We start from the raw sequence: 24,269 nt of genomic DNA, 5'->3' as shown, positions 1-24,269 counted from the left end.
ATAAACTAGGTGTGTTGTCGCTTAACATCCAAAACTCGCGGCAAGGTATTTTCTTCCAAGAAAGGACACAACCTCAGATAGCCAGCCCCGGGTAGATAAAATGCCATGCTGGGGAACGGGAGCATTCTATTTACACCCGACCTCTCGTTGACATACTCATTGTAGCTTACATCATGCATCGTGGCATTGGGGCTTTACATATATCATGACACACCTTGTTTCCCCTGGAAGATCGCCTTGTTCAAACTTTCGGAATACAGAAAGACGGAGTGTGAGAACCTTCAGATATTTGTTTTTGTCAACTCTGACAAACATTCTGATCAGCCATTCAACATCAAGGCTTCTAAATTTTCGGTAAGAGTGAGCGAAGTATTCAGTCACATATATATAATTTTTGTACCTTGAAAACGAACATAATCGAGCAGATCCGAATGCAAAAATATAAAGCCACGTCATTATATTGCTGCGGATAGTATACACATGCAGCGTTTGTGAGGGCCAATGGGGTGTTCTGTGGAGGGTATACTTGTGGTCCGTGTTTTCTTTGGAAAACATTAAAATTTCTTCAGTTAAAGTCTTTTTATATGATGTGAAGCCTATTGATGGTGTTTCCCCAATCTCATTAAAATCAGATCTTAGTTCTCGCTACCCCTAAACAAAGATCTGAGGACATCCCATTACGGGTCACGTCAGACCGAACTTGCGCTTACTTTGACCGACCAACGGAATGACCAATCAGAAGGCAGCTTTCTCGTGATTTACGGCACTAATTTCAAATTGGCGACTACGCTTCGAAACATATTTTGACAAATTCTCGATTACAAATTTGAAACCTAAACAAACGAACATTCTGGACCATTCCGACGTTCATACAGTTTGGCCCTCACTCTATGAAGGTTCATACTCAACGTCAATTTCGCGGTCATGTGACCGACCTCTTGTCCAATGGAAAAGCCGTATATCGTGTAAACTTCAAATTAAAAAATAATTCTCTGAATGACGTCATGTACGTTATATTTTCAAATGACGTCAAGATCACATGCTGTCTGGCTAAAAGCGAATATTTGTTGACACTCATAACAGCTCTTGAAGACAAAATATATATTTGAAAAATAAGGTCTGGATAAAAGTGGTAATGCAGTAAAATGGTGTGCTGTATTTGATTACGCAAAGCGTTTGCCAACGTTTTCCAACAATTCTCTAACATCGGCCCAATCTGACAGATGCAGAAGACTTGGTAACTAGCCATGAAGCATATATCGCCACTGTTCAGTAAAAATGAACGCCTCCGTGGTGAAGTGGATAGTGTGTCTGTCCGGCGAGGTGGTACGTGGTTCGATTCCCTGGTCGCGTCATACCAAAATATGTCAAAAGATGGTACTTGTTGTTAACCTGCCTAGCATTTGGGGATGAAACAAGGACTGGTCGGCTCGGACTCGGTATACTGTGTCTGAGTGGGGTATCCATGACAAACTGAGGCATGGTATCTCAGTGGGCTAGCACTATAGAACAGGCATTAGTCCGGGCTAATCATGAACGCGCCCCCTTTCAGGAAAACATCTTGGTACTATTTATTCTCTTCTGTCAGAAGTAGATATTATAACCTGTTATCAGTAAGTCAGTATGTGACGCCGCGTTTACCCGCAATATCATTGTACCCACATGGGAATCGAACCCGGGGTTTCGGCGTGACGAGCGAACGCTTCAACCACCTGGCAAACCCACAGCCACTGTTCATGATCAAGCCTTATAAGGAGTTTCGGTGTGCATGTGCACTGTTTCACTCAATTGCGGCCGAGGACAAATCAAACAAAGCTGACCGAATAAGGATTGATTGCATAGCTTGTAAATGACACCGTGACGATGAGGCTACAGTAGGGGTACATTTTATATTGTTGTTTTGAAGAAGTAAAGTTAGATCAGCGTCATCGGTCACATATGAGCTCGTACCATCCCAGGAGTGACCCGTATACACACGGTACACACAAACCTGCGATAAGAGTGAGTGAGTATGGTTTTACGCCGCTTTTAGCAATATTCCAGCAATATCACGGCGGGGGTCACCAGAAATGGGCTTCACACATTGTACTCATGTCGGGAATCGAACCCGGGTCTTCGGCGTGACGGCAGGTTTGGGACTGAGAATGGATCAATGCACGTGTCTGAATGCAACACAGACATGTTGCTGCGTCGCTACCTGCCCATATTCCACTCAGTGAAAGGGGCGAGTGTTGTTTAACGCCACGGTCAAGTTTGACTTGTTTCAGGGTCTGTATGAAAGACAACCGGACTTACGCGTTGTTATTTTTTCAAATAAATAAAAATATGACAGTAACCCCCGGGATGACACATTCTGGCATAACGTTCACTTTTCAGAGTGCCGCGATTCGCTGTGCAGAGTTGCGTCCCTTGGGCACGCCAGAAACCTATGATTGTTAGTTCGAATCCCGGTTCGCCCCGATTATGTTTCTAGGTTTGTCAGCACCATACCCGTGCACGTGGGTTTCACCGAAGTGGTAAACGCCTGAGACCTGCATCACTTCGGTCTTTCCTCCCACATTAAGCTGACACGCCGCGATATACAATGTAACTGGAATACTGTTAAAAGCGGCGTTAAACCCAACTCACTCACTCACTTTTCAGAACAAAAGTGCGCGTTAGAAACTTAATACGGATTCTGAAACAATATTTCATTCACTGCGTATCAGCTTAATATACGGAAGGACGTTTGTTTATTTAATCCGGACGAGTTAACATGGATCTGTACAGTCGAGATTAGCGAGGTCATACTGCTGAAAGATATGACCGAGATCTGGTTCATGTGGCGTATGTTGTGGCAAGAAACAGTGACCCATACTTCGTCAGTAAATAAAAATTCGTTATCACTGACTGGGGCGATTGGCTCTGTCGATGTGTATGTGCGGTGAATATAGGCACTACTGTTTTTTCATTTTCATATCCCAGATGCGGTTACGAGTGTGAGTTTGAGTTTGAGAGAGTGAATGAATGAGAGTGTGAATTTAAAGTTGAGTTTGAGTATGGTTTAAAGCCCAATCACAACGGGGGACACAATATTTGTCTCCACACAAATGTAAATGTTTCTTTCTTGTTTAACGCCGCATTCAACAATATTTCAGCTGTATGACGGCGGTCTTTAAATAATCGAGTCTTGACCTGACTATCCAGTGATTGACATGATGAGCATCGATCTACGCAACTGGGATACGATGACATGCATCCACCACCCGCTCCCTGACGCCACCCCCTACGACCAGCATATGTGTCTGTGGAACAGTTCCAACCCGGAATCCCCACAGGGGTGTGGGGTGTGTGTGTGTGGATGTGTGTGTGTGTGGGGTGGGGGGTGGGGGGGTGGGGTGGGGGGTTGATCAACGTGTTCATTACAATTGAAGCGACGTGTCCATGTACACACTAACACAGCATCAAGCAAGTGTCATCAGTCATCCAAGGTCATGGAGTACGTGTATTCGGGCTAATCTATTAACCGACAAAGATATATGCCTGATTACATTCTCAGCTTCACGGCCATGACGATGTTGCTATTCATAGTTTAACTTGCATGACATCATTCATTTTGAAACACTGTAAGGGTCATCAAGGTCTTAATTGGACATGTTTTATCGCTTGCTTTGCATTTTTTTTCTTTTTTAAACCATCTGCAGTCGAATACAAAATAAAATTTAAAAATCTTTTCAAACAAAATTTCAAAATTAGCTATACGTTTTGCCTCTTCAAGAACACCCTCCAAAATCTATGGTGGAAGAATTCTAAAGAAAGGTTTTCCATTGTCATGTGATAACAAAACAGATACAATGAAAAAGATAACCAGGTAATTGTTACACGGGGTGGTTTTCATGTTTAAAAACATAATTCAGGCACAGAAAATGGCAATGAAACAAATGTTTCATAGGCAGTCATCAATATGGTGAAAGTCATTTGAACAGAATTAATTAAATATTCGCTCACATTTCCAGAACAATCGTCAATATCGAAAACCGAGTGTGCATCCTACAAAGATATTCTAAGAGCACTGTGGTACAGTGGGATAGTCAAGCAGTTACAGCCTTCATATTGTTGGAATATTGCTAAGCGCCGAGTAAAACCAAATCCACCCCCTTAAGAGCACATGACATCACAAATTAACGCTCTAGTCATACCTATACTTTTGTAATGCTTCATTAAGTGAATGTATACTACTAAAAATAAGTTAAAGAACCCCCGTTTGTTTCACATGACTATAGTTAATCCGTCATTGAAAAAGAGGTAGACATATTTTGTGAGGAACAGTATGAACAGCTAAAACATGAGCTAAATTGTTGAGAAAAAGATGATGTCACAAGTGCAATAAATGTATTAATAGACGCATAATGCGGTTCGTGGAGGTAAAAAACTGTTGTAAATATATTCATGTTAATTGTCAGCATATGATTTAACTGCAGGTAAAACAAACCAAGTGATGTCGTGACCAGATTTGAAAAGAAATTAACAGCAATGAGTGGCGGTTCCAGACTGGTTTGTATTAGTTTTTAGAGTTATCTGCCCTTGTTGTGCATATAAACATGGTAAGCTACATCGTTGTAGAAGTTTCTGAAAGGCAGGTTGCGCCTAAACAAGTGAGACAAGGAGGCAATTCGGCCACAGGAACTCGATATTGGTCAGTAAATATAGACCAAGATATACCCCCATGTATAAGAAGAGAAGTTGGGTCTTTTTCGACCGGCGTTGTTTCTAATCTCCTTTCCAAGTGGGATCAAGTGGCGGTTTGGAAACCGTGAACTAAGTGATATTTAAATATATATTTCCAACTGCAGCGTAACACAACTTACAAACATTATTTAACATGTTGAAATTGATGTTGATAAATACATCGATAGTATGTAGCTTAGACATCAAAAGTGTCCAAAAGTAGTAGTAGTAGTAGTAGTAGTAGTAGTAGTAGTGGCAGTAGTAATAGTAATGGTGGTAGTACAAGCAGTGGTAGAAATGAAAGTATGTTATTATTATTATCATTCTTATTATTATTAGTAGTAGTAGTAGTAGAAGTAGTAAAAGTAGAAGTAGAAGTAGTAGTAGTAGTGGTAGTAGTAGTAGAAGTAGTAGTAGTAGTAGTGGTGGTAGTAGTAGTAGTAGTGGTAGTAGTAGTAGTGGTAGTAGTAGTAGTGGTAGTAGTAGTAGTGGTAGTAGTAGTAGTAGTAGTGGTAGTAGTAGTAGTGGTAGTAGTAGTAGTAGTAGTAGTAGTGGTAGTAGTAGTGGTAGTAGTAGTAGTAGCGGCAATGGTAATAATGGAGGCGAGTAGTGGTAGCAATAGTGTAGTGGTTATGGTAGTAGTTGCAGTAGTAGCAGTGGTAGTAGTAATGGTAGTCCTAGCAGTGGGAGCAATGATAGTATGTCAGCTGTAGTAGTAGTAGTAGTAGTAGTAGTAGTAGTAGTAGTAGTAACAATGGTAGTAGTGCCGTAGTGGTAGTAATAGTGTGGTGGTAAAGGTAGGAGTAGAAGAAGTTGTCGTAGTGAGTGAGTGAGTGAGTGAGTATGGTTTTACGCCGCTTTTAGCAATATTCCAGCAATATCACGGCGGGGGACACCAGAAATGGGCTTCACACATTGTACCCATGTCGGGAATCGAACCTGTGTCTTCGGCGTGACGAGCGAACGCTTTAACCACTATGCTACCCGACCGCCCCTAGCAGTGACAGTTGCAGTAGTGGTAATGGTAGTAGTATTAGTAGTAGTGGCAGTGGTAGTAGGATTCCAGTTTTGTGTAAGTACTATCAGTATCTTGCATCACTATTACTCATAAAAAATGTTGATCTGCCTTAGCTGTGACCTGTTTAGATGTTGTTTAGTCAGCATTTTGCAAGCTCATCAAGAATACAGGTTACCCCTTTGGATGTTACCATGCATGTCTTTTATGGTAACTGTTAACATGAACTTGACTGGAATCATAGATATCACGACTGTGGACTGTGGTCGGGTAGCCTAATAGTTAAAGCGTTCGCTCGTCACGTCGAAGACCCAATTGTGTGAAGCCCATTTCTGGTGTCCCCCGTCGTGATATTGCTGTAATATTGCCAACAGCGACGTAAAACCATATTCACTCACTCACTGACTATTTGGAAAAAAAGGCTTGTTTTCCTGTTAGTATAATTATTTTATGTTGAATCACGGATGTGTGCGTGTCTGTGTGTGTGTGTGTGTGTGTGTGTGTGTGTGTGTGTGTGTTAAAATATCATTGGTGTTATAACTAATATTGTTTTCGAATGACGGACATAGAATATTTATTGTTCTCTAGTATTTTGTATTATAAATCCTACAAGAAGAATATATCATAACATCGAATATTAACAAAATCATAATGTATATCTTGATTTATTATCTGTATCGTAGTGAACTAATCTTCCAATTTATATAATGAATAAAATTAGTTTTAATTAAATAAATACAACATACGTTTTTGAAAACAACACAATATCGTGACCTACTTACTTCTTTGTTTTGGACGTACTGGTGTTACTTTCCTGGATGTCAGCGGTTTCCAGACTCTTGTCGGTCGTCACTTTGTAAGATTTGCCCATCATAAATTGCAGGTATCCAATAAAACCAAAGGAGTATCAGATCAACCTTAATTGGCTGCGGTCGACTAATCAGGTGAGTTAACTGTCTCTACCATGTGTTGAGATCTCAACCATGCCTCGCATTCATACACGCTACTTCACACTATCCTACTGATGATAAAGACTGACATATTAACCTGGACTTATCTTGTTATAAGGTTATTAGACTTTAAACTTCCTCAACACCCACAAGAGCCGAAACAATGACAAATAACGAAAATACACACCACGGACCCGGTTTAAATTTCCGTGTTTACTTTGGACGTGATAGAAACCGATTGGATTTTCAGCTGTAAATATTCCGATGTGTGTGATTGTAACCACAGTTATGACGCTAAGTGATGGGTTTGTTACTACCTTAAGACAACCTGTGTGGTTACACGTGTGGCATTGTATATACATAGATAACCGAAGAGACGGCGATACCTATTTGTTAAAGCGTTCTCACGCCACGCCTTAAGACCTGAGTTGAATTTCCCACATGGGTACAATGTGTGAAACCCATTCTTTGTTTCCTTCTTTGTGATACTGCTACACATACTACTAAAAAGAAGTTAAAGAACACCAGATTCTTTCATATTACTTTAGTTAATCTGACATGGCATGAAACATTTAACTAGTAATACGAAAGAATTGGGTGTTCTTTAACTTCCTTGGAGTAATATATATATGGGTAAATGAGTGAGTGGGTGAATTTGGTTTAACACCGATTTGAAGGGTATGCCAATTATATCAAGACGTGTCAGCTTAATGCGGGAGGGGGGCACGGGTGGCTCAGTCGTCTAAGGCGCAGCGATTCGCTGTGTAGAGGTGCGTCCCTTGGACACGCCAGAAACCTATGATTGTGGGTTCGAATCCCGGTTCGCCCCGATTATGTTTCTAGGTTTGTCAGCACCATACCCGTGCTCGTGGGTTTCACCGAAGTGGTATACGTCTGAGACCTGCATCACTTGGGGCTTTCCTCCCACATTAAGCTGACACGCCGTGATATAACTGGAATACTGTTAAAAGCGACGTTAAACCAAACTCACTCGCTCACTAATGCGGGAGGAAAGATGCGCTCATAATTATCCCAGCTATAGGACAGCGGTCTGTATAAATAATTGAGTCTGGACGTGTCAGCTTGATGTTGCAGTATTTCAGTCACATCACGGCGTGTCAGCTTGATGTGGGAGGATTGTCCAACGTGATCCCGGGCAATAATGTTTACCACGTGATATACGACGACACCTGTTCGATTCAGGTTGAACTACTGTGTGGGCGAGGCGTCAAAGTTTTAATACAAACACATATTAACACTGTATCTCTGTTAAACGAAGACGCTGGTGACACAGTCTCTCAGCAAGAAAGGGAATGAATTAATGAATGAATGAATGAATGAATGTATGAATGAATGAATGAATGTCTTTATTTCCTCCAGATAAATCCGAAGATCCCCAAAGCATCAAGATTAGGTAATTAAATAATTAAATAACACGATAATCAAACATATCAATGTCCGCATATTGACAGGCTATAAACAGTGAGAAATATTGGTAAGGTTACCACACGTTGTTTAGGATATGTTTATTTGATATAAATACTTTGAGAATTCAATAATAGTGAAATGCCACGTTATTTCATCAATGTCATTGTTATCTGCACCAAGGAAGAATGCTAACATATCATGGTCTTCCATCATCTCTATTTGAACATACATTTCAACATCAAGATTATCAATTAGAGTGGAAAAGAATACATCTCTCTCTGAAAGTAGACATTCACAGTTTAGATGACATGGTGCTAATAATCATGAGCAAAAGTATTACATTTTATACATTCTTTTGATATTTTGCTTCTGGATCCAATCCTTATTACATACTGTATTTCTTCTCTCAATTCTGGATATAACATTACAATGCTGTATAACACATGAGGAGTAAGTGTTGTGTGAATTTTAGAATATCGAGATAGGTCAGCTCTACATGATAGTTTATATTTATTTCCATACTTCTTCCTCGTGGGTAGATATTTCATTTAACACAATCTTTCTCCACTTAGTCTTCGCGGGGAATTCCCCTGTGCGAACGTAGTGAAATACATGATGAAGTAGCTTATATTTCTTGGCTGTTGAAAGCAACACTTCACATAAACTGTGTAAATTATTGTTATAAAAGAAATTGAGTGAAGTTGATGCGCAGAAAAGTTTTACAAATTGAGACACATGAGTTGTTGCGGAGACGCCCCAGCAGCTGTAGTCTACATTTATCTATATAGCCAACCATGCTCCAAAGTCCTAGATTAGCAATAGTGGCATCCGTGGGGGAACGTTTGTCATAACCTTGTACAATCCTTGCAAAGTAACGCTGGGTGCTTTCAGCTAATTCAAGATCTTTACCATGCAGAGGAGGTAGTAATTCACATCCATAAAAACTTGTTGTTAAGATCATTCTTTTCCATATCTCTATACTTGCACACTGATGTAAGTCACCACTATTACAAAGAAACAGTTAGACTAACATTTAGTCTCTGAAATCTTATTACACAATATCCTTCTTGACTCTAAAAATAAAAAATAATTCCCTATGCTGATTTCAGATGTGGAATAGAGCTAGCTTGAGCTGGCTAGACTTGCTTTTGTATGCATTTCTAGATTATTATTTTTCATAAAATAAATATATTCCACAGTCAGGGTGCAGGACTACGATATGATGGAATGCTGCGGAAACTATAACTCATTCAGTGATGTCAGGAACAGATTTTACAGCCGCTTCTGGAACCTCATCCCGGATGGATGGTCAATGTCGCCAGCTGGACTGAATACAAGAAACAGGAGTATTACGGCATTAGGGGTGTTTTGTGTGAAAATAAGGCAAAAAGATTATTTTCCAATATTTTCTTGAACACTTTATTTCTATACCAAAAAGCACAGTGTGTGAGCTGGAGATAAAGTTAGTGATTTGGGTTCAATGTCGGTTTGAAATGTATTTAATTCATTTAATATTTTACTAAAATATTTTTTTTTGCGATTATGGAGGTATAAACGAAAAAGCCAGTGTGTATACTGTTAATCCGCGTAGCGATTCATTGTAATTGAGTGACTTTAATCACAGTTGCTAGGATTGCCAATGTCCAGTGAAGTCTCACTGAAACTAACATGCATCATGTTGGTTGGTTGGTTTGTTGTTTAACGCCGCACTCAGCAATATTCCAGCTAAATGACGGCGGTCTGTAAATAATCGAGTCTGGACCAGACAATCCAGTGATTGATATCATGAGCATCGATCCGCGCAATTGAGATCGATGACATGCATCAACCAAGTCAGCGAGCCTGACCACCCGATCCCGTTAGTCGCCTTTTACAACAAGCATAGTCGCCTTTTACACTTGTCGAAGATCAGCTGATATAAATTGTCCAAGATCAGCTGATATAAATTGTCTAAGATCCGTTGAAACAAAATTTTCTAGATGGACTGGGGCAAATTTTCCATCATCAGCTGGCACAATCTGGCCATTATCAGTTGGCATACATTGTCCATGATGAGTTGGTACAAACTGTCCAATATCAACTGGTACAAATTTCCAAAGTTCAACCAGCATAATAATTATCCATGATCAACTGGTAAAATGTGTCCAATATCAGCCAGCCAGGGCCTTATTATACATAAAATAATAATCAGGTAACAATAATTTTCTTTATTTCCCCCTATTATCTACATGTATGGCTGTAGAAAAATAAAAAGCAGAATTGCACTTCGTCATTATGCAGAAAAGAAACATACAAATGATAGACATAATTGAAAAGCTTTTCAAATATTGTAAAATATTAACAATGAGGAAGAATATGTTTTGATATTTGCAAACACACATGACATACACCTGACATGGTAAACTAACGACTGTGAAATGATGCCAGCTGTCACTTTGTCTTGCAGGCATCTGCATTTATAAAAAATTATTTCAGAATACAAAATTGAATGTTTACTTGCTTGAGTGCCACAAAGAACATATTGATGACAAGTAAAACCTGAAAAATACAAACTTATAAAGAATCAGATCTAAAACTATTTGAACACTAATGTAACAGTATCTCCAAATATAAAAATATTTCTAATGTTATAGTTCATAATTTACTTTCAAATCTGCTTGTGTAAATAATCAAAGCATGTAGAATTCTAAAAGTCATTTGTTCACAATTCAAAAATGCAACAATCAATTTTCCAGTCAAAAACACATTTTATTACTCTCTAACAATACAGACGAACAATGAATGTTAAAAATATTCAGCCTTCATATTCTAGTTTCACCCACAATGCAATTAATTTCTCTTCTGATCTATTTAAGCATAAGCCACACAGCAACTTCTACAGGAGTACTGCACCAAGTCTTAATATCCCTACAATTCACAAATACCATGTGATATTAACTTTCAAATTTACATTCCCAAGTAACACTTTACGTAAACATATGATCTATATTTCTTACCAACCAGAAAAGGCACATTACAAACGGGGGGATTTCCAAACAAATATCATCAGTTTGATCATGAAATGTAATGATGCAGCAATGTACAAACAATTGTGTAAATGGACCAAAAACTACGTGAGTCGAGTCAACCTGGTTCTTTGTGTGATCATCCCCGACAATCCAGGGTATTACATGTACATTCTATAACAATAAATACCCTGGACCAATTCATCACCATAGCTTTGTTTTGAATGGCATAATGCAAATACTTAATGTTCCATTAAATTCCACCGTTCTTTTGTGACTGAAACCAGCAGCTGTTTGTGGCAAGGACATGGTTCGTCCCGTGTGCTGTCTCGTCCTGTGTGCTGTCTCGCCCTGCGTGCTGTCTCAAGTCCAGATAGCACTCCCCTTCCCGGCTTAATACCTGTTATTTTTTTCAAAAACGTTTGCAATTTTGAATGTAGATCTATCGAAACTGACGTTCTGAAGAGGCATTTTGATTGGTTGTTGATTTCAAGCTGATGATCAAGAGAAACGTGAGAGATGGGTCTGATGTCGTTATTCCAACACAAAAGCTATGGTGAGGTGAGGTGACAGGGTAACAACAAGTACCAACTTTTAACATATTTTGGTCTGAAGCGGCTGAGGGGCAGTGGGGTAGCCTGGTGGTTAAAGTGTTCGCTCGTCACGCCGAAGACCCGGGTTCGATTCCCCACATGGGTACAATATGTGAAGCCCATTTTCCGGTGTCCCCCGCCGTGTTATTGCTGGAATACTGCTAAAAGCGGCGTAAAACCACTCACTCACTCACTCACTGAAGCGGCTGGATATTGAACTCCGGACCTCCCGCTCTCCGAGAGGACGCTCTACCACAAGACCACGGAGGTGGTCACAAAGCTATGGTGCTGAACAGGTCCAGAGCATATATCTTACTAAGATGGACACACACTGGATGATCAAGGAGATTGAGTGAGGAGTAACCACACCGTCCGCTCAGACACCTACCTATATATATTGGTCATAGTGAGATACAGAATACATGAATGCATCAAGAGACATACAAACAAGCTCTTGTTTATCCGATCTTCCTCCAACAGTTCCTGTAAATAGTATAACTGGGTCATAGTGGTGATTGAGTTGGGTTAACGCTGCTGTGAACAGTATTCCAGTTATATCACGGCGTGTCAGCTTAATGTGGGAGGAAAGCCCGAAGTGATGCAGGTCTCAGACGTTTACCACTTCGGTGCAACCCACGAGCACGGGTATGGTGCTGACAAACCTAGAAACATAATCAGGGTGATTGGAGATTCGAACCCACAATCATGGGTTTCTGATGTTCCCAAGGGACGCCACTCTGCATAGCAAATCGCGGCGCCTAACTGACAAGCACAAAACAAGTGTTGATTAAATAAACATAACAATGTCAATGTAAGTCCGGAAGCGTAAATCGTATGGTTAGTTGCAGAACAAACAATGCTTCATGTAATGTTGTAATGAACAACATTTTCCCTTAACAAATTCTGGAATTTTCAAAGCCAACTTCTTGAAATAAAAATTTGAAAAATTTACAAAATATGAAGGGATGGCTTATTATACATGTTGCATCTGAGAACAAAATTTACACCTACAAGATCAACACATCATTCATAATATTTTAATAATATTAGTCAATATTAAACAATATCACTCAGAAAACAGTTCAGTGTATGTTTTTCGCATCCAATGCCATTTATAATAAGCCTAAAGAAGAATGATTTCTGGAAATACGATCAGTTGTTCTTCATCAGGTAAAAATAATATACAGAAAAGTGTGATTGGGTTGCAAATGTTGAGCGGTCTGTGGTTTTGTCGTATCAAGCGTCGTATGTGGATGAAGAAACACTCCCTCCATGGCCAGTCCAGTTGGTGTGAACAAAGGTGCCGGGCTTGTCCAGAAGCTCGTACGTGTGGGCTCCGAAATAATCTCTCTGTGCCTGAAAGAATAGTATAATTTCTTTAAAATAAATAAGCATTAGGATCAGATTTGTTGCAAATACATTACAGGGTGTCAAAGCTTGTGTTTCCAAGGACAGACATTTGGCATTATGTGGCGAATGGGTTTTCTTGAAATCCTGGTTTTTAAGTGTGAACAAAAATATATAAAGACATTTCAGAGTTGACATGAGAGTGAGTGAGTGAGTGAGTATGGTTTTTAGCTGCTTTTAGCAATATTCCAGCAATATCAGGGCGGGGGACACCAGAAATGGGCTTCACACATTGTACACATGTCGGAAATCGAACCTGGGTACCCCTCCATTTCTGGCAGTTTGGACCTCTGAACCTGTTTAATTTACACAAGGGTTACTTCAACGAACCTCTCCTCTATTAGATGCTTGGGTGTCTATTAATTTTGTGCAAGCCGTTGACCCAGTGTCAATTAGAGGCTGGCATCTGATCTGTTTAATGCTGGTTTAGTGATAACTCAGTCAGTGAGTTGGGTTTAAAGATACTTTGAACAGTTTTATGTGGGAGTAAAGCCCAGGTCTCAAACACTTACCACAATGGTGAAACCCACTATCAAGAGTATAATGCTGACAAACCAAGAAACATAATCAGAGCGAACCAGAATTCCAACCTACACTCACAGGTTTCTGGTGTTCCCAAGGGAGGCAACTCTGCACAGCAAACTGTGGCACCTCAGATGACAGGGTCACCCATGCCCCTCTATCTTACCTTAGCCCAAAAGCTGTTTCCAAAGAAATATAGTCGTTCTCAAGGCACAGCATAAAAAATGGCGTCGCCGGGGATCAAAACAGCCTTGTCCACAAGTGTTATAGGTTTACACATTTAATAATGAGATGTAATGAAGCTTTTCAATGGTAGTGACTGGTCTAAAAGATTAACCTTTAGACATTGGTTCAATCCGGTCAAAGGCAACCATTTGAACAATATGTGACGCCATCTTGGATTACTAGGCAAACTACGGATGTGATCATGCGGTTGGCCGTGTTCAACAGCACCCACATGCAAGATATCGCCCTCCTCCTGAACACGTCTCAGATCCTCTTTAGTCTGATCTTATAACAAATACTGGATACTGGGAACCTTCTCTGATCCTGCACACCCAAGGGGAGATAATTACAAACGCAAGGAACTGGTCCACTGCTGTGTGGCCTCTAAGAATATCAAGTCAACGCGATCCTGAACATACCTGGATGAGGTTGGCTGGCAGTCTGGCACTGCGGTACCCATCGAAGAACGCTAGAGCTGTGCTGAAGGCCGGTGTCGGGATTCCGAGCAACACTGCTGTCGACACCACTCGTCTCCAGGCATCCTGTACATCATTACAGTGAGTGAGTGAGTGAGTGAGTGAGTGAGTGAGTGAGTGAGTGAGTGAGTGAGATAACACTCTCACTAGCCTGATTTGGATTTTTAATTGGCTTGTATACCACACGACCACTTTTGATACATGTGAACTCATGATGATATATCTGTCCCAAGTTATAATTATTTTTTGTTCAATATTGAAGGGCCAACCGATATTTTTTTCTTTCCTTGTTTTTATATAATCCACAGTCTTCTGAAGGTTTACCTTTCAGTTTTAGTAGTGAGTGAGTATGGTTTTTCGCTGCTTTTAGCAATAGTTCAGCTATATCCAGCTGGGAACACCAGAAATGGGCTTAACACATTGTACCCAAAATTACTAAAGTGTGATTTCAGTCTCTCAGCGTGTCACTATACTTGACAAGTTAATATGTCCACTTCAATATGAATATGAAACTGATTACATTCAACACATGATAACAACCGTCTGATATTTGCAATTATAAACAGTGTGTCGCATACCACATGACTATTGTTATAATTGTCTCTACCAACAGGAAATTTCACGAAAAACACATGATGGATACATTATGCACTTGTATCTTGTATTAAGAACAATGAGTGAGTGAGTGAGTGAGTGAGTTGGGTTAAACACCGCTCACTTATAACACTCTCACTTGCCTGATTTGGATTTTTAATTGGCTTGTATACCAAACGACCACTTTTGATACATGTGAACTCATGATGATATATCTGTCCCAAGTTATAATTATTTTTTGTTCAATATTGAAGGGCCAACAGATATTTTTTTCTTTCCTTGTTTTTATATAATCCACAGTTTTCTGAAGGTTTAACTTTCAGTTTTAGTAATGAGTGAGTATGTTTTTTCGCCGCTTTTAGCAATATTCCAGCAATATCACGGCGGGGGACACCAGAAATGGGCTTCACACGTTGTACCCATGTCGGGAATCGAACCCGGGTCTTTGGCGTGATGAGCGAACGCTTTAACCACTAGGCTACCCGACCGCCCCTGTACATTATTACAGTCTTATTGGGATGAAATATGGGATGAAATATTGGATGAAATATGGGATGAAACATGGGATGAAACATGGGATGAAACATGGGATGTGACAGCTGAGGTAACTCTCCAGCTGGTGCATGTATGACCCAGAATGTGATGATCGTAACTCCCATACTTCATAATATATTTGACATAATCAATGAGATAACAGAGTAATATTAGTGGTATGAAGTCCACTACTTACCATACACTTATGACAATCATGGAGACAGCAACCTTAATGCTAAGATAATTTGAAATCACTATTTTGTTCAGTGTACTTTAACACACACACTTATGATGAATCATAGTGATAAAACGATAGTTACCATGGTAACGCTCATGCTTTAACATAGATCTATGTAAATATTAGCATTCCACAAAGACATCTTACTGCTTAGGCTAGAGCCTAATTCCCTGAGAGATTTAAGACAATCATTGCATTCCATACAGATCTAAATGCTAAGCCAATCAATTTCCATTCTTCGACACAAACTTAAGACAATCAAAGTGTTTAGAATTGGACCAAGAACAAGAGCTTACAATTCATTCAAATTCAAGATTAATGCCACTTTTGGTCCACATCAAAAGCATAAAAATGTCTGTATCCCATACATAAAGCAGCTCTAAGGTACAGCAGTTTCCGAGGTAAATTGTATCTCTCACCTGACAATTCTGAATCGCTTTCTTGAAGAAGTCGTCCAAGAGGAGATTACTCAGCTCTGGGTTCTTGTCAAATGCCTGTTTGATGTTGCCAAGGAACACGCTGAAACACAGGGTTTAATCGTGACAAATCCCTCAACGTTTAACAGTGACAAATCCCTCAACGTTTAACAATGACAAATTTTCAAAGTTTAATAGTGTCAATTCCCTTAGTTTAACAGTGGCAAATCCCTTAGTTTAACAGTGGCAAATTCCTCAGTTTAACAGTGACAAATTCCTCAACATTTAACAGTGACACTGATTCAACAGCAGAGGCCTCAATCATTCAAAGATAATGAAAACAGAAAGTGATGTTAAATGCTGTTAAACATTGTGTTCAAGATTGTTTCACTAACATAACAATATGCAATTATGTGTATTTGGCTACCTGTACTAGTACAAACTAAAGCCAGTTTCATAGTGCTAGTCCACTCAGATACCATGCAACAGTTTACAAGGATACCCCACTCAACCACAGAATAATGACACCAAGCCAAAAAATCCTTGTTTTATTCCCTAATGCCAAGCACCAGGCACAGTGACAAGTACTATCATTAACTGCCAAACCACTGACCTTCCACTCTCTCTCTGTACACTCTGTCCATAGAGATCTGATGGAATCGTATCTGATAGAAGGACAAACAGGAACACAAGTGAGGTTCTGTGCAGACATATTACCTTCTGATAATGCAGCCTCCTCTCCACATTAGTGCCACTGCACCAAAGTTAAGTTTCCAATTCAGTTCCTTGGCTGTCTCCCGCATCAACATAAATCCCTGGGCGTAGGACACGATCTTGCTGGCGTACAGCGCCTGGGGACACACAGCAACATGGTCAGAATACACAGGGACCGACTCCCCACAGGAGCTGACCCACCACAGGGACCGACTCCCCACAGGGACTGACCCACCACAGGGACTGACTCCCCACAGGGACTGACCCACCACAGGGACCGACCCACCACAGGGACTGACTCCCCACAGGGACCGACCCACCACAGGGACTGACTCCCCACAGGGACCGACTCCCCACAGGGACCGACTCCCCACAGGGACTGACCCACCACAGTGATTGACCCACTAGAGAAATAACAAATCTGTCACTTATTGTTAGTGTTATCAATTACATAAATTGATTTCATCAATGATTGATTGGTACATTTTTCATCCAAAGAACTGTTTACTTATTGTTGAATAAGCAACAAACACGGCAACAACAACTGGCTAACTTTCACTCTGTTATCAGTACACAAAATTCTTTGACTACATGTAACAATGGTGTAGCTACATACCAATAGCGAATGAGTGAATATGATTTTATTCCGCTTTTAGCAATATTCCAGCAATATCACGGCGGGGGACACGGGACAATGGGCTTCACACATTGCACCCATGTGGGGAATCGAACCAGGGTCTTCTGCGTGACAAGCCAATGCTTATACCACTCGGCTACCCAACCACCCCTAAAATTCCAATACACTCCATTCATATACAACTAAAAAAGCTGAGGACGATCTGATTTTTTTCATTTTACATGAGTTAATCTGTCAAGGGATATTAAAAAATCAGGTATTCCATAGTAGTGTATTTATCCAACCTTTAATGAGGGCCATACCAAGTTAAGAAAGAACTATTAAGCAGTGAAAACGAAAACCCCCAATTCAATTTTTTTCCAGAAATGTTAATAATGTGAAGTTTTTAGGGTGAATGGTGATAGTGAGTGAGTGAGTGAGTATGGTTTTACGCCACTTTTTGCAATATTCCAGCAATATCACAGCGGGGGACACCAGAAATGGGCTTCACACATTGTACCAATGTCGGGAATCGAACCCGGGTCTTCGGCGTGACGACCGAACGCTTTAACCACTAGGCTCCCCAACCGCCCCATGTGAATTGTGATAACACAAGGACACACTTACAAAGCCTGAAAATCTACATGCCCTTGGGATACCTTTGAAGAACCGACTTGCATCTGTCATATAAACCATACGAGGGTTTGTCTGCAGCTTCTAGCTACATTACCTGTTTGATGTCATCGATGAACTTCTTCTTGTCCCCAGTGTAGGTGCTGCTCTTGGGGCCTGAGATCTGCTTGCTGGCCTGCTCGCGCTCCGCTTTTAGCGATGACAGGCAGCGCGCGAACACAGCCTCACCTGGGTGCCAAAGTAATGCTTTTTTATTACAATTAATTTTTTCTACAAACAGGAAATGTATTGTGAGTGAATCTTGTTTTACACTGCAGTCAACAATATTCCAGCTGTGTCATATCATAAAAGTCATGCTTGATATTAGAATGCTCACCATCAGTGTCAAAACAAGGTCAAATTTAATATTTATATGCAAAAGCAAATATGAACATGTGTTTGAATCCCACTAGAAACTAAACATATACCAAATTTGTTCAAAAATGGCTGATTAATCTCCAGAAATAGAATTTTCAACATGGCTGCCAAGTCGTCCATATTGAATATCAGCTTCTAACCCCTTAGTGAATGAATGAATGAATGAGTGAGATGAATGGTTGATATAATGTGGCTCTCATCTCTGTACAGCAAATTGTGGCGCCTTTGACGACTGGGCCACCCGTGCCACCTCTAACCTCTTGAATAAATTAAGGAATCATCATTTGTGGGAACAGGCATGGAAAGTTAACACTCTTCTAACTACGCATTGGCAAGATTCCACTACCTATAAGTGTGACAGGAACTCCATACTCCAGAGATGAAATGGCCGTCCATTTCCCTGTGCCTTTCTGAAATTGACGAAATTGGAAACTATCAACAACTTGAAAGAAAATATTCAAATAGAATGTACCGTAAACACTGTAATAGTCAGTGAGTATGATTTTACGCCGCTTTTAGCAAACTTTTAGCAATATCACAGCGGAGGACACCAGAAATGGACTTCACATATTGTACCCTACGTCGGGAATCGAACCCGGGTCTTCGACGTGACGACCGAAGGCTTTAACAACAAGGCTACCCGACCGCCCCTAATCACTGTAAAAAGTGCCCAAGGCACTAATAGAATTGACAAAGGGGGATGCCTATTAAACATACACAAATGGCGCCACACACTGTACCATTTGGAGAATAGAACCCAGATCCTGCCAATGACTGGCAACCACTTTACTTCCCCTTGGAAGGAAGTTGTCATGTTTAGCTGACCATTTTTTTTTATGAGTAATTAATTCTACACTGCTGCTTACCTGGCCTGCTGAGTCTCTTATTTTCTCTACAAGGTAGTCTCCCTTGTCGTCCTTGAACTTCATGATGTCCCTCGTGATCTCAATTAAGAAGGATTTTAGCTCTCCCTTGTTCCAGTCATCAAGTACCTGATATTCCAAGGAAAACAGTCAGACTAATTAGCAAAATTCTTATAAATTATATGTAATGTTTAAAGATTAACATAGGCAGAGAGAGAGAGAGGGAGAGAGGCAGAGGGAGAGAGGCAGAGAGTGAGAGGCAGAGAGTGAGAGGCAGAGAGAGAGAGAAGCAGAGAGAGAGAGAGAGGCAGAGGGAGAGAGGCAGAGAGTGAGAGGCAGAGAGTGAGAGGCAGAGAGAGAGAGAGAGGCAGAGAGAGGGAGAGAGGCAGAGGGAGAGAGGCAGAGAGTGAGAGGCAGAGGGAGAGAGAGAGGCAGAGAGGGAGAGAGGCAGAGGGAGAGAGGCAGAGAGTGAGAGGCAGAGAGTGAGAGGCAGAGAGAGAGAGAGGCAGAGAGAGAGAGAGAGGCAGAGGGAGAGAGGCAGAGAGTGAGAGGCAGAGAGTGAGAGGCATAGAGAGAGAGAGAGGCAGAGAGAGGCAGAGAGGCAGAGAGTGAGAGGCAGAGAGAGAGAGAGAGGCAGAGAGAGAGAGAGAGGCAGAGGGAGAGAGGCAGAGAGTGAGAGGCAGAGAGTGAGAGGCATAGAGAGAGAGAGAGGCAGAGAGAGGCAGAGAGGCAGAGGGAGAGAGGCAGAGAGTGAGAGGCAGAGAGTGAGAGGCAGAGAGAGAGAGAGAGGCAGAGAGAGGGAGAGAGGCAGAGGGAGAGAGGCAGAGAGTGAGAGGCAGAGAGAGAGAGGCAGAGAGAGAGAGAGAGGCAGAGAGAAGCAGAGAGAGAGAGGCAGAGAGAGGCAGAGAGAGGCAGAGAGAGAGAGGGAGGAGGGGAGGGAGGAAGACTTTAAAAAATAAAAAGGTGGAAAATTAATACCAATAAAATACAGTGTTGCTCTTTTCAATCACTGGATTTATCTGGTTATTTTTTCAAGACGTAGCTATTTATAAGCTACCAGTATATAGCTGGAATATGGTGGAAGTGTTGAGCTCAAACCATCATCAATCTTATCCTCACAAAGCAGGACCACTGACCACTGATCCATTACATGCAGAATTCTGATCATCGTCAACTTTAAAACCGAAGTAGAGAATAATGAAGTCTGTCCTAATACTAAACTAAGGCTAAAAACAATAAATCTTGGTTCTCAGGCACCGCCCTCATCATCATAAAGTCTGCCGCACATTTTTATTTCCATTTTCACAGACACAAAAAAATCGTAACATCTTAAATCAATGAGAGCCAATATAGTACTCAGTTACTTCCCTTTACATGCGCACTGCTTGACTATGCATCTCACGTTATGGTCATGCTGGGAATTGGGATTTGTATGCTTGTGTATGTAGTGAGGTTCTTTCCCAGGTTGATGGTACACAATGTTTATTTGGTTACATACAAGTTTGAAAAACTTAATTTTTTTTTTTTTTAAATCACCGTCCAAATGCACTATATTCTCAAAAGTCATTGCCTCAGAACCAATTCTTTTATTTTTTTAAGCCTAATCCTATTTCAGTTATATGCATCTTCTGTCCATCCTTATTTGAATGAAAGAAAGTCAAACACTACATACATCTGCCATTTCCGGGTGTGACAGGCCGAGAGCAGACTTCATGAGGTGGTAGGCCTCACAGATGAGCTGCATGTCGCCGTACTCAATCCCGTTGTGCACCATCTTCACGAAGTGACCAGCTCCATCAGGGCCCACCTGCACACCGGAGAAGACACAAATCAACACCACAAACAAACAAGACATACGCCCCGAATACTCCTGGGCCCACTTGCACAAAGGAATCTTAGCGCTAAGATGATCATAACTACCATACTTTAACACAGGCTTACAATAGTTGTAGCACTAAGAACGCTTTTTGCAAGTGGGTCCTGGAGTTGGGACCAATACATCATCAATACAAACTTGTTTCCAAGACTGAAATGAGGCAGAAGAGAAACAGGACATTGTTTCTGCCAAAGCTGTAATTTCAAAGTTCTTCAAAGGTTGGAAATCTGAACACACCAAAACACATTTTATGAAATGAACTGATTCTTTTTAACATTATAAATTAATTAAATTTTAATAAAACATTCATAAATTAACAAGCTTGCCTTTTGGCAATCCTATCTCACAAGTGAAAATGAAATGCTTGCCTATTGATGATCAATTAAAGTACAACTGCATACTATATTCGACGTAATAAGCGCCCCACTCTAATAAGCGCCCACAACGATATTTGCTATAAATATATTGGCCAGTGTAACATCCCAATTAGCACCCCTTCCAATTGATCAGTGTACACAAGACTTATTTATTTGTGCATAGTACGCACTCGTGTCTTAAATGCACCATTAATTATGGGCATTTAAATTCTGGAAAATATATCTGTTGTGTACAATACGCACAGACTTTTCTTTTGTATCATATTAGACGGTCCGCATAAACCACAATATTAACAATCTTTCAACTCTGTCTTTTTTTCTTACCAAAACTATATTCTAATAAGAGGCCCCTTTTTCTATTTTTGAGAGCGCCCTGGGTGCTTATTACGTTGAATACTGTATGTTTGGTATATTAAATGACAGTTTAAGGTGAAGTGATGTCTCTGGATCAAGGCATGGTTCCATCTGTGTTTCACCTACCCAGTCACAACATGGCTCCTTGCCGACCTTGGCTGATATACCCTGGAAGATATCCTTGATGTGCGGCCTGCAAACACAGGTCAAAGGATTCAGTGAGAAGATCATTTTCTGTCTCAATGATGGTACTACATATTTTTCAGAAGTGATTCTACCATGTTTGTTTATTTGTTTGTTGTTTAACGCTGCACTTGGCAATATTCCAGCGATATGATGGCGGTCTGTAAATAATCGAGTCTAGATGAGACAATCCAGTGATTGACATCTGAAACATTGATCCATGCAATTAGGATACGGTGAAATTCATCAACAAAATCAGTGAGCCTGACCACCCGATCCCGTTAGTCGCCTCTTATGAATCTGATTGGTTAATTGGGGGTATCAAATCATAATAACCACCTCTAACTGGACGATATGATAACATCACTGCAGAAGCTAATATTCATAAAGAAAAGTTCTTCTTTCTCAGTCATCATGGAGGGGCATTTTTAAATAATTGTAGACTAAATTATACATTACAAAATGCAGAGTTGCCGTTTCTACAATATTTAAAGTATGTTTGGCAAATCGTCAAAGAGAATAAATTTCAAGCTTTGAAGAGAACTTTAAATTTCGCACATTCAGTACCAAATTCAATTTAGCACAGTTAAATCTCTAGGTAATCAAGATCTACATTCAAAGCACACAAGATGTAACTTCTAAATTAAAAAATTGCTGTGAGGTAAACTTAATGGTAGAAAGGAGACATTCACACACCACGCTGCTGGCGACCCTCCCGGCATGAGGGATGGGCCGTAGCGTGCACCATCTTCACCACCGCTAACACCACTGCCAACAAAAAGTAGCCCCTTTTCTTCCAGGGATTTGGCTCTCCTCTGTAATGAGAAATTGAAGAGCTTGACAATATCAAATCATTATGAATGTCTCTACCTGAATAAATATCCAGCACAGCAGAAAGGAGTTCGTGCATATCATTACAAGTCAGCTATAGATAGGCTTTACACAGGGAGTATATAGGATTCCAAACTAAGTGCCCTTGGCAGGCAAACTGGGAAAAATTGTCATTAAGATCAAAATTGGTATTTTCTAAACTTATTTTCTTAATTTAGAGATACCTGTATTTTAATATTGCATTCAATGCGATAATGTAAACGTGAACCTTTTCCTCTTCCTCCTGTTATCAGTGCAATACAAGTGACATTAACGGAGTATCACATTCAGTATATGACATTAAATTTGTTTTCTTCCCATTTGTTACTTATTGACATTTGTTGCAGACTTGGTGCTGATGCATCGAGTGTTGCTGGAACTCATGATGGGAAAACTATGGCAGTTTTCGTCTATCTAGATGGCAGGACATTCAAGTGTTTACTTACATTGGAGTCTCGGTATTCGGAGTTGCCACCATCAATGATTATGTCCCCTTTCTCCAACAGAGGAACCTGACAACACAGAGAAAGTGGTATACAGCTTGGAATAACATGGTCTACAGCTTGGAATAACATGGTCCACAGCTGGGAATAACATGGTCCACAGCTGGGAATAACATGGTATTCAGCTTGGAATAACAAGGTCTACAGCTTGGAATAACATGGTCTTCAGCTGGGAATAACATGGTATTCAGCTTGGAATAACATGGTCTACAGCTTGGAATAACATGGTCTTCAGCTTGGAATAACATGGTATTCAGCTTGGAATAACAAGGTCTACAGCTTGGAATAACATGCTATACAGCTTGGAATAACATGGCCTACAGTTTGGAATAACATGCTATACAGCTTGGAATAACATGGCCTACAGCTTGGAATAACATGGTTTACAGCTGGGAATAACATGGTCTACAGCTTGGAAAAACATGGCCTACAGCTTGGAATAACATGCTATACAGCTAGGAATAACATGCTATACAGTTTGGAATAACATGGTCTTCGGCTTGGAATAACATGATCTACAGCAGGGAATAACATGGTCTGCAGCTTGGAATCAAGTGGTATACGGCTTGGAATAACATGGTCTACAGCTTGGAATAACATGGTCTACAGCTTGGAATCAAGTGGTATACGGCTTGGAATAACACAAGATACAGCTTGGAATAACATGGTATATGGCATGGAACAACATGGTATACACCATGGAATGACGTGGCAGGGGATAATAACATTGGTAAGGTTCACTCTATTCTGTTT

At 40.5% G+C, this 24,269-nt stretch overlaps 2 protein-coding genes and 1 long non-coding RNA gene across 3 annotated transcripts in view; 1 reads left to right on the top strand and 2 right to left on the bottom strand.

Annotated features, from left to right (window-relative positions):
• Positions 1 to 6,619, bottom strand: part of LOC124139127 (ATP-dependent translocase ABCB1-like) — a 176,530-nt gene extending 169,911 nt beyond the window's left edge. The window contains exon 1 of the mRNA XM_048394202.1: positions 6,505 to 6,619. Within this exon, the coding sequence (XP_048250159.1) occupies positions 6,505 to 6,596 (92 nt within the window). The 5' untranslated portion in view covers positions 6,597 to 6,619. The remainder of the gene's footprint in view (positions 1 to 6,504) is intronic.
• LOC125378590 lies at positions 225 to 9,852 on the top strand. The gene is made up of 4 exons (XR_007220336.1): positions 225 to 354; positions 4,461 to 4,533; positions 6,606 to 6,666; positions 9,300 to 9,852. It is a non-coding gene; the product is annotated as an uncharacterized LOC125378590 (long non-coding RNA).
• Positions 9,853 to 12,713: 2,861 nt separating this feature from the next.
• Positions 12,714 to 24,269, bottom strand: part of LOC124139126 (6-phosphogluconate dehydrogenase, decarboxylating-like) — a 34,397-nt gene continuing 22,841 nt past the window's right edge. Inside the window, exons 4-14 of the mRNA XM_046506151.2 lie at positions 23,460 to 23,525; positions 22,840 to 22,958; positions 22,087 to 22,153; positions 21,026 to 21,160; positions 19,357 to 19,482; positions 18,837 to 18,900; positions 18,171 to 18,301; positions 16,828 to 16,961; positions 16,114 to 16,213; positions 14,272 to 14,394; positions 12,714 to 13,054 (exon numbers count right to left, since the gene is read on the bottom strand). Coding sequence (XP_046362107.1) covers positions 12,935 to 13,054; positions 14,272 to 14,394; positions 16,114 to 16,213; positions 16,828 to 16,961; positions 18,171 to 18,301; positions 18,837 to 18,900; positions 19,357 to 19,482; positions 21,026 to 21,160; positions 22,087 to 22,153; positions 22,840 to 22,958; positions 23,460 to 23,525 — 1,185 coding nt within the window. The 3' untranslated portion in view covers positions 12,714 to 12,934. The remainder of the gene's footprint in view (positions 13,055 to 14,271; positions 14,395 to 16,113; positions 16,214 to 16,827; positions 16,962 to 18,170; positions 18,302 to 18,836; positions 18,901 to 19,356; positions 19,483 to 21,025; positions 21,161 to 22,086; positions 22,154 to 22,839; positions 22,959 to 23,459; positions 23,526 to 24,269) is intronic.

This window comes from Haliotis rufescens, unplaced genomic scaffold, assembly GCF_023055435.1.
Source record: "Haliotis rufescens isolate VD_foot unplaced genomic scaffold, xgHalRufe1.0.p SCAF_13, whole genome shotgun sequence".
Lineage (NCBI taxonomy): Eukaryota > Metazoa > Mollusca > Gastropoda > Lepetellida > Haliotidae > Haliotis > Haliotis rufescens.
This window is presented reverse-complemented; position numbering and strand designations above follow the sequence as displayed.